Source organism: Barbus barbus, assembly GCF_936440315.1.
Source record: "Barbus barbus genome assembly, chromosome: 29".
Classification (NCBI taxonomy): domain Eukaryota; kingdom Metazoa; phylum Chordata; class Actinopteri; order Cypriniformes; family Cyprinidae; genus Barbus; species Barbus barbus.
The window spans coordinates 17955346-17965836 of NC_136757.1; the positions used below are offsets into that span (position 1 = coordinate 17955346).

The 10491-nt window shown below is 38.1% G+C and overlaps 1 protein-coding gene across 2 annotated transcripts; it reads right to left on the reverse strand.

Moving 5' to 3' along the window:
- Positions 1-183: 183 nt before the first annotated feature.
- Positions 184-10099, reverse strand: LOC306849786 (5'-nucleotidase domain-containing protein 2-like). 2 transcript variants are annotated; one of them, XM_079385095.1, is made up of 14 exons: positions 9630-10099; positions 9143-9327; positions 7965-8039; positions 7812-7867; positions 7624-7717; positions 6210-6338; positions 5266-5326; positions 4644-4746; positions 4297-4398; positions 3648-3729; positions 2812-2898; positions 2463-2603; positions 1480-1544; positions 184-1380 (listed from the first exon to the last, which is right to left on the reverse strand). In XM_079385095.1, the coding sequence occupies exons 1-14, from the start codon at positions 9997-9999 to the stop codon at positions 1119-1121; spliced, it is 1812 nt and encodes a 603-aa protein (XP_079241221.1). In that variant the 5' UTR covers positions 10000-10099; the 3' UTR covers positions 184-1118. The 2 variants fall into 2 exon arrangements, with proteins under 2 accessions (XP_079241221.1, XP_079241222.1); XM_079385096.1 differs by having other exon boundaries at positions 9266-9327; positions 9630-10079.
- Between the last annotated feature and the right edge of the window lie 392 nt (positions 10100-10491).

Genomic DNA, 10491 nt, shown 5'->3' on the forward strand with positions numbered 1-10491 from the left:
AAAGGTCATGTGACACTGAAGACCGGAGTAATGGCTTTTTTCTATCACAGGAATAAATTACGTTCTAAAACAATATTTAAATAGAAAATCATTATTGTAGTAATAATTCACTTTTTTTTTATTTGGCAACTTTTAAAAGATGTGGGTTATGCGTTTCATTCCTTAAAGTTATTACAACCAGCATGACATATTAATACAAAGCCTTTTATTTGATTTTATAAATTGTAGAGCAAGTACATACAAAAGATGACATCTTTCTTGTTCCTGGAAAACTGAATTTAGCAGCATAGCTATTCACAGATTTAACTGCAAGCAAACAATGCTCTGATTGTACAGAAGCTTAGTCTAAAGCCACAAACAGTGAAGACTTTCAAGGTCAAAAATAACAACAGCATTTGGTTTGGCCCTCCAGGAGCTTCCATGTATGTAAATACAGCGGTCAATTAAAAAATTTATTTCTCTACTAAATAAGTTGTGGAGAATGGTATTACTTGCTCATGTTTAAACTTTTTTGAGGCTTAGCTACATCATTACTGTAGTGAGGAGAAGGTAAGTAACATTAGAACACCAAATCTAAGAAGCTATTTGACCTAATCGTACTTTTAATCAGACCTACTGTATTTGTAACTCACATTGTGCATTTTTGGCCAGCGGCTTAATACTTTAGCCTATCAGAGTAAAAAGAGTCTGGGTGCCCCAAGTATAGTTTCATTCCTCCTGCTATCATGATTCATGTTAATACAAACATGAACCTGTTAATACAAACCCTGTTGCAACTACATAACTCATGACATACAGGTTTAATATACTAAAAAAAAAAAAAAAGAGGACTGTAAACCACTTAACATCGAACTAGGTTTAGTAAGACGTAATGCAATAGCATCAAAATGTAAAAAGGTTAGAGATAAGAACATAAGGATAAGTTCATCAACAAGCCAGTCTTTAACTGTCCAAGGCTTGAGAACATCGAGATGCATGGTGACAAACATCCAGCAGGTGGCCCTGTTGTATGTGGCATTCATGCAAAAAGTGCCACGTCTCTAACGCTAGAGAGACACAAACACACCCCCCTGATGTAACTTTTCAGTTCATATTCGCACATTAAACCTTTGCCGGTTTTAACGAATATGGGCCATCTCCTCTAAGAAGGGTGTCTTCATGCAGCCAGTGCAGAGCTGGTCCATCCAGAGGGGGGCTTCGTGCTGCAGGGGCGTTCGGCGAGGGTAAAAGGTGTATGAGAGGTCGTATTTCAGCAGGCAGCTGATAGAGGCCATGTAGAGATCTGAAAAACGGCACAGGCGGCGGGAAAAGTAGGTGGGGTTGTGGCAGGTACGGAATATGCTGCCAAAGTGAGAGTTGAAGAGGTTCTTGGTGACTGCCCTGTAAAAGGCAATTGGGAGACGTGTTACAATGGCTATAGTCCTTGATCTGTTCATCAAGTGAGTTCAAGAACTTGTCTTTTTGTCTTGCTTTACTCACCGTAGCTCCTCCCTCTCTTTCAGCCACTCCTGCAGAACCTTCTTGGACTCAGGATCCCGATGCATCTGAAACCCAAAACGTAAATCAGTCACTTGTCTAAAGAAAATGCTTGTTTTTCTTCTGCAAATCAACAGGGAAAATTTTTGGAAGATGACCTTAAAAGGTGATACAAAAGACAAAGACTTTTTTATTAAAACTAATCACATTTCCACAAAAATATTAAGCAGCACAATTATTTTAAACATTGATAAGAATAGTTTCCTATGCACTAAATTAGCATATTAAAGTACAAGCATAAACATTAATTGAAAATTCAGCTTTACGTTCACAGGAATAAATCATATTTTAAATTACATTCAAACAGAAAACAGTCTGAAATTATAAAATTTCACAATATATCATTTTTCAGTATTCTTTTTTTTTAAATAAAAAAAGGCAGCCTTGGTGAGCATCAAATCTGCAACATTTTATTCCCAAAAGATTCCATAGCATTTTCAGTACCTGATATTTTACTGTAGCGCTATTTAAAACAATTTTCACCCAAAACCTTGACAGAATATGGGGTCAAATGCTTTCTGGATTATGTAAACAGAAAAACCAATCACACCAAACTTTCTTACATAGAGATCCAACTTTAGATACGAACACTCAGAACAGTCAATTCAGATCAATGTAAAGTGAATGGACCGCTGCCAAACCTATCAGGTCATTCCTATGCAACCATATACTGTAGAAGCACATGTAATGCAGACGTGTCTATTTTGCGCTCATTTGTACTCTAGAAACTCGCTTATAGAGATACATTTTTTAAAGTTAAGAACACAAAAAAAGTCTGAATACTTAAAATGACTTTTTTTACTTTAACATGAAATTGAATTAAAAAAAAAAAAAAAAAAAAAAAAAAAGTAGACACTCATCAGGATAAATATTGTTCTATTCTAAACAGGAAGAGTGTTGGTGAAGTTCAAAGCCACACTGTGTACCTGCGTGCGCTCCAGCAGTCCGGTGAGCGCCTGCAACCACGTGAGACTTTGAGCGTACTGCTCTGTGTTAACCACCTTCGTCTCCACCTCAAGTTCAGGCACGATCGCTCCCGTCCTCCACCCATGACGCAGCATCAGGTCCTAAATTCCCAGGACACAGGATGTTTAGACTAGAAGCCACTTCAAGAAACTTTTAACAATTATTGTTACTGTTGACTCTGGAAACTATAGGCTGAGATTTACTTCCACTGTTGTTGGAGTCACTGAGCTGAAAGAGTAAAAACAAAAGGAAAAGGAAGAGACATATGCACAACAAATGAACAAAACACAAAGCATGAGGATGACTCACTGCCAAGTCACTGTAGAGATGATCTCCAAAATAGAAAACCTTGGATCCTCGCCATCCTGTTAGCTTAAGAAAATCCACAAGGTTTCCCTGAAACAAAGCAAAACAAAACAAAAGGCAATTTTATAAGCCAGTTGCTAATATTGCGATTGATTTCAAGGTTTTGAGCTTGAAACTACAACTCAGTGCAGTTTTTCCCCCCAGTACTCATTCAGGTTTCTGGAAGCAACAAGTCAACAGACCTTTCATTGGTTTTGTATGGTAGGAACGGTTTGCTCCAAGTTTCCTGCCAAGGAACTTTCCCGTAAGTCTTTCCCAATTTAGGATGGTTTTCGTATGCTGCTTTAACTTTTTTGCCCGAGGGCAGGCGTGTTGTCAGGCCAAGCCTCTGTTCTGGTCAGCAAAGTCTGTTTCTACGTGCCTGACACCACTAAACTGTGTTAAATTGATTTTCCATTCAGTCTGAAGTTGACCTTGCCACCTTCTTTTCTACTTTCTCCAAATGAAAGAGCCAAATTAAGTGGCTAAATCATTCTACAATTAACAGACACTCAATGCTGAGCGTGAAAGGTTTGGGTTTATTCTCACAGAGACAGGAACATTTTAACCATGTAAACTTTAAAATAACATGTTTTTGCAAGTTGAGGACATATAAATGTCCCAGTAATTCTGAAAATAAATTTCACCAGATGTATTTGTATTCTCTCACTTAATCCAGACTCAGAGATGAGTCAGCATAAATGATGTCCCAACTAAAAGCTTCTCATCTGCCTGTATTGCTCATAATCACCTTACCAGAATAAACAGACATGATGCAGGACAAAACAAATCCGTGTTACCTGTTTATAGATCTGTCCCTTATCCAAACTCTTGATTCTATCCCACTGTAAGTCTCCATTGCTGTCCAAACGTCTAAATGGTCTGGAAAATTAAGAGATACAGATGCTTTAAATCACTGCAAGGTAGTAACTCAGTATAAAACTAAAAACAGTCATGCAGGAGAAAATTTAAGTTTATTAGGAATCAGTACATTACCGTTTATTATCCATTAAAGTCAATCAAAAGATATTTATAATGTCATAAAAGACTTGTCTTTCAAACAAATGCTGCTTTTGTTTTGAACTTTCCATTAATCAAAGTATACTGACACTTTTTCACCATTTCCACAATAAATTTCGGTTTTCAACACTGATAATAATAATAAATGCTTCTTGACAACAAAATCAGCATAATCATGGATCATGTGACACTGAAGACTGGCGTAATGGCTGCTGAAAATCCAGCTTTACATCACAGAAATAAATTTAATTTAAAAATGTATTATAACAAAACTTAATATTTTACATTACAGTTGTACTGTTTTTTTAAATCAAATAAATGTAGCCTATATTATGAATCACCTCTTTTAAAGTGCACAATGAAACATTTTAAAGCAGAAATCTCAAATGACTGTAAATGAGATATTTTCCATTCACAAAGCAGACTTACTTTACACAGTCATTAAAAAAATGAGGCTTGTCAGCTTGAACAATGACAACGTCAAAGAAGTCCCTCCACTCCTTTCCAACCATGTACTTCATGCCTTTATCACTGAAAAAAATCCCACAATTACACAATCATAACAGTGAAAAAAAATTATAAATATAAAAGCTAATGTTTAAATTTACGACTATGTCAGAAAACGATTTTGGACAAAAAAGAATTAGGGGTTTAAAATAAATCGTCATTGTTTTAAATAGTAAATTTAACAATTTATATGGAGAAATTCTGAGTTTCACGCTGAGGTCCTTTATGAATTACTCTGCTGAATATGATACAACAGAAAAGAAACTCACACAAAGCTGAAGGGGCTGTTAGTAATAAGAAAAAGCTTCTTCCCATGACAGGCCAGTCGGTGCAACACAGCGTATGTCTCGTCTCCTCTGAGAATGTATTTATCTGGGGACCAAATAAGGAAGGAAAAGGGGTCACAAAAGGCAGAAAAAAGACGGCATTTTAAAACCAAGTCTATTCTATTCTGACTAAAACCAAATCAGTCATTTTTGCAGACTTTGAATGTAATACAGAGTCTTTCCTGTTTGCCTAAAAAGTGTTTATACTGCAATGGAAAACCTGTGATAAGGATTTACAGGTTCCCTGCTTGTCCGCAGGGATACAACAAACATTAAAACCAAAGATTAGATTGGGCTAGCCCAACAGAACTGCTTCAAATCTCGTTCTCCAGAGAGGTCCAATTATGCAACAGTCTGCTATGAAAACAAAAGACTGCTCTCCACCCATATACACTGCACAGACTGGGTCAGGAGAGCCAACTTCAAGCCTGGTTGTCATTAGTTTCAGGTTTCTATTACATGATCTTTACTTGGCTCAGTGCAAATCTTACTGTAACTAAGATTTTAAGCCATTTTTGTGCCACATGTTTGGGTAATGCACACAGTAATATTTGTTCATACTCACCAAGATCTTGCATGATCCATTTGTACATGTAACCCTTGATATGCACCATTCCAATTGCATCCTGAAAATACAGATTTTGTCCATCAATTCAGCGCTCATATTTCTCAAACTATAAGAGTTTAACTCCAGCAGGCGTTTTCATGAACCAGCGCTCAAGGCAAACAATTTCCATTCTCTTTTTTTATTTCCTTTTTTCCCCTTTGTTTGCAAAAATTTTAAAACACATCTTTCACAAACTTTACTTCGATTCGCTGCCAGGTTTCCGGTTCCCTATGGCATCTTATGTATCTATACGTCACACTGCGAGTACAGTACAATCTGTTCTACCAGCGCGGACAGAAGTCAGTTCAAAAAGCTGCGCTTGAAAGATAAACAAGCTCAGATGACGCTCTACTTCCAGACAAGCACTCTAGTGAATGTGTTAATGAGGCAAACCCACATACTGCAGAAGAATTCATTTCATTCTTGTTGACACACTTTGGAGCTCTGACAAATTTGAGATTTTAGCCATTTATTGCTCAGCTAAGAATTTTATTTTCTATTAGTCAGCAAAAGATCAAATAAGGAGGAGTAAAGAAGACTGGGGCTAAAAAGCAGAAGTGAAAGACAAGACTACATTCTGCAAGTAAATTGACCCAAAACAGCATGAAAAAAAGTCGCACTGTAATCCAATTCAGGACCACCGTGATCTGGGCTGAATGAAAACAAATCAGTCAGCTGCACTTAACCGCAGGCAGAAGAAAGAATCCGCTCAGCTTGACAACAAAGTTTACAAAACGACAGACAAGAAACAGCGCTCACGGTTTTAAATTACAAAAGCAGTTTGTAAACCATTCCCACAGTCTGTAAAAACAGACTGGCTTTATTGTGCAAATGCCCCTAATCGTCAGGAAGACAAGTGGTTTGATCAGGATTCACGAAGGGCATCTTGACTTCATACTTACGGAGACATCTTTGTAGAGATGCACTGGGTCGTACTCTATGTCATTTGAGATGAAGTAATCGTTCGCAGCTGCCAAGAGAGTCATCTCAGGGATAGAGAACACATCCATAAACTGCTTCATTTTGGGACCCTGGAACAAATAATAATAAAATGCATGAGTCATATGTATTTTTACAACAGTAATGAATAGGTAAAGCTTCTTTATATGTAAATTACATGCCTTCTCTAAGACAAGTTGGAAAATTTTGTTGGTCTACTGCGAGGAAATTGCAGGTCATATTTTAATGCCCATTTTAGTGCAAAACCTCACTAAAACAAGAAACCGTTAACCAGCATTTAACAAACATTTCCAGAGCTATGTACATGACAATATCAGTCATTTGTGATAAAAAAAATTAATTCAGAACGAATCTTCAATGCAGTGGTTCTCAACTGATTTTAAATTGGACATTAAATAGAAAACAGAGTGCTAAAAATGTTTTGTAAAAAAGTAGCCATATATGTCCTTAAAAAAAAATCAAACATCATTTAAAAAAAAAAAAAAAAAAAAAGTAATATTGTTACTACCATAAACTGCATGGCTTTGAACAAGAGTGTACAATTTACATTTTACATTACATTTATTCATTTAGCTGACGCTTTTATCCAAAGCGACTTACAATTGCTATACATGTCAGAGGTCGCACGCCTCTGGAGCAACTAGGGGTTAAGTGTCTTGCTCAGGGACACATTGGTGTCTCACAGTGGATTCGAACCCGGGTCTCTCACACCAAAGGCATGTGTCTTATCCACTGCGCCGCACCACCACAATTTAACAGGACAGTTGTGGATGTACCTTTTTTCCCAACAAAGCTTGAATTTTATTATTTATATTTTCACTACTTTCTGTAACCTCATCAGAACCACTGCTCTAACAAATCATTCATACAGGTTTGCAAACCACTTTAAACGTTTGACAAAAAATAATGTTATTCACAAGTCAGACAATACTAGGCAAGCAAGTTTTACTGCATTCAAAAGCAATATTTAGCTAATGAAACATTTAGCAACAGAGCATAAGAAAAATCCTCATTAAACATCTTTGACTTTTTCCCAGTATGCAAAACACCATTTTATAAATCCCTGGTACATTAGTTTCCCTTGACCGTGGAAATCCTGCAGAGAAGAACGTGCCTTATAGCCATCTGATAATGAAAAGGACTGTAATGTTTTTGTTGTAGATATACAGCGCACAGCCACTTACTCATGGTGACTGGACACACAATAGCAGATCTCAGATCCTGACAGGGTGGCACCTCTTTAGCCTCACTGACCTCTTAGTGATGAGGCCAATAAAACCATGTAAACATCTGCTCTCTCGAATGTAAACTTGAAATGTAATTTGATGAAATGAAAATGCAATGTGGAAAAATCACCTTGCCGTAAAATCCACTGACTTGGTGGAGGGGAACATGATTAGAACCTCCATAAAGTTTCATGACCTCATCATCAGGGACAGGCTTCAGACCCCTGCGAATACAATAAAGCAAGCCTGAGAATTACATAACACGCAGTTCTCCACACAAACACACTGATTAAATTGATCAAATGAGGGTCAATTTACCTATAAACAGTGCCCAACTGGATATAATGGAAGGCATCAATTTTCATCAGTAGTCCCTGTGGCATTGAAATAATAATTAAAAAAATTATTAATTATTGCACAGCTACAATTAAACAATTCTGCAAAAACTCAAACAAAGAAGGTTAAACGCACCTTTTGGATGTCATAGTGAAGTCCCCGAGTTGCAAAGTTGGGAATGTAGTCGTACTTACTGATTCCCTCGGGATACTAGTGAAAGAAACAAAAGCTAAGTTACCTCAAACATGCCAACCTTTAACTCCCCACACCTTGACTCCACATGATCCCTCAGGCAGGTCACCATCTTTAGAACAATTAAGCAAAACAGACCTACATATAATCGGAGGACTTGAGTTAAAAGCCCAGGAAACATTTGTTGCATTAGGGGCCGTTCACACAAAACAGATTTTTGTGTTACACGGCACTGCTTTTCCACTGTTTTCTATGCTAATATGAGCTAGATGGACATGTCTAGACTTGCGCTCGCGTCTTTTGCAGCGACTGAAGCATAACAGCGCTAAAAAAATGTGTTAAAAAAAAACTTACAAAGTGAAAAGGTCTCAAGACCTTGTGTTTTTATTTTTTCCTATTCCAGTGCTTTTCGTCTCTGATTTTTAAAAGCAAAAACGCATTCTTTATATGGCCTCTTAAGACTTTCTAATGGGGCGTTCACACAGAAAGCTTTTTGCACTCCACTGCACTGATTTCCATAATTGTTCTATGTAAACATATGCGAGACAAACCAGTTTGGCCATTGCTCGGGTCTTTCACAGCGTTCTAAAAACGTGGCACTAAAATTAAAAGAAGCTGACTTAAAAAAAAAAAAAAATTGTGTCTTGCATTTTTAAACAAAAACGCTGTCTGTTGTTGCGTTTGTTTTTTTGCAGCGTTCTAAAATCGTCGTGCTATAGGCGGTCTCATCGTCAACATCATAAACAAACGTTACTGCGCATGCGCGCTTTCCGTAAAGAGCATAGTAAGCTAACGATGCTTTTGGGGAACGCACCACAGACCGATAAACAAACACAGGCCGGAGGTTAACCTTGGGCCAGGCGCGTGCGCCCGATGAAAACGTGTATGGATAAAAGTTCAACTTTAAAATAAACGTGTCCTAACGTTTTTTTTCCCATTCCACAGTCCCGCCTCGCGCGTTTTTTAATCGCCAAAGCGCGTTCTGTGTGAATGCACCATAAGTGTTTATTGCTTATGCGTTTTACTTCATACTAACGCTTGGTAATTATAATTATTTGGTTAAATAACAATGAAATATGCAAATAAGTAATTAACTTTATAGCTAAATATTTTTCTCGGACCTTGTAGTGCTGGACGAGAAACTCTCGCGCCTTGTTGTATATCATCTCGTCCAGCGCGCTGGAATAGAGCGCGAGCGTGTAATCATAGTCAAAGCCGTAGATGTCCACCTCTTCCAGATTCACCTCATTGTTGGCATAGATGGTGGAAGGGTTCAAAAGATTGCACACCCCAGGAGGAATCAAACCTGTGGGGCGGCAAAGGGAGATTTGAAGTTTATTATTACAAATTTAAAAGCATGATGTGTCTTAAATACTGCTTCTTCTGTGCATGAAAACCATGTCTCTTACACTTGAAATAGTTATGAACATAAAATGTCGATCATGCACTGGATTTGTGAATGGCAGCTGGCAGTTGTTTACAAAATGTCCAGAGGCCAGCGCCTCCTCGGAACGGAGGAAAAGTGGACAAATAAGTTTTGCCATGAGTGCAGAGATTACAAAAAAAAAAAAAAAATCACATTTGAAAACTCAAATTAAATCAACATACCGTGCACGAGCCGTTTCATCTCATTGTATCTCGCCCACAAGTGCGTTTTATTGTTGATCTGCGGGGCCGTGGATGAGAAAGCCCTGCCAGATTTGGTAAAAGATTCATCGCCTCTATTTTTGCCCACGATCAGGTGTCTTTGCGATGTGACTGTAGCTGCAACAGGGCTATGACTAGCTGCTAAATTTCTCGTCGGGCCACAGTCGTGTCCATCTTTGCAGCAGTTCTGTCCGTTCATTGTTGCACCAGCCGAGGCGAAGCTTCCACAGGCAAAAGCAGGAATATTCAATCCTGCGCACAGCGAAACTCTGCAAGTGGAGCTTCTTTGCCACATTGCGTTACTTAAACTGCCTATTTTTTTGCAAGCCATGTCTAGTCTATAATAACAAAGTTTACTTCTTTCATTCGTGCTTGCCCCGCGTGTTCAGTAACATCGCTTCTGTGGGAACTGATACAGCTTCGTTGAGGGCGCTGTTGGTCGGGCGCAAGCTGTCGTAATAACCAATCAAATGCCAGACTTGTTATGATTGACAGTTCGTTAAACCAATAAGACGTGGATTCTACTGCGTCGCTTATCTAGGGGTTTGGTTTAGGAGGAAAACGTGTTTACATGCCAGTCCAACCAATACGTTTCCCTGAAAATAATTTTGCAATATTGCATGCCTTATGATTGGTCAGACGACCTGGCAACTGCCTGCATGTGCTACGTGACTGAATATGCTTAGCGTACTTTTTGTTCCTAGAGACATGCATGTATGTACAAGATGTGACCATAGGGTTCAATTATAAAAACTTGAGTTTTTGGGGTATTTAACTTATATGGTGTTGACTGCGGACAGCCAAATGCGCTGCAGCCTAAAAT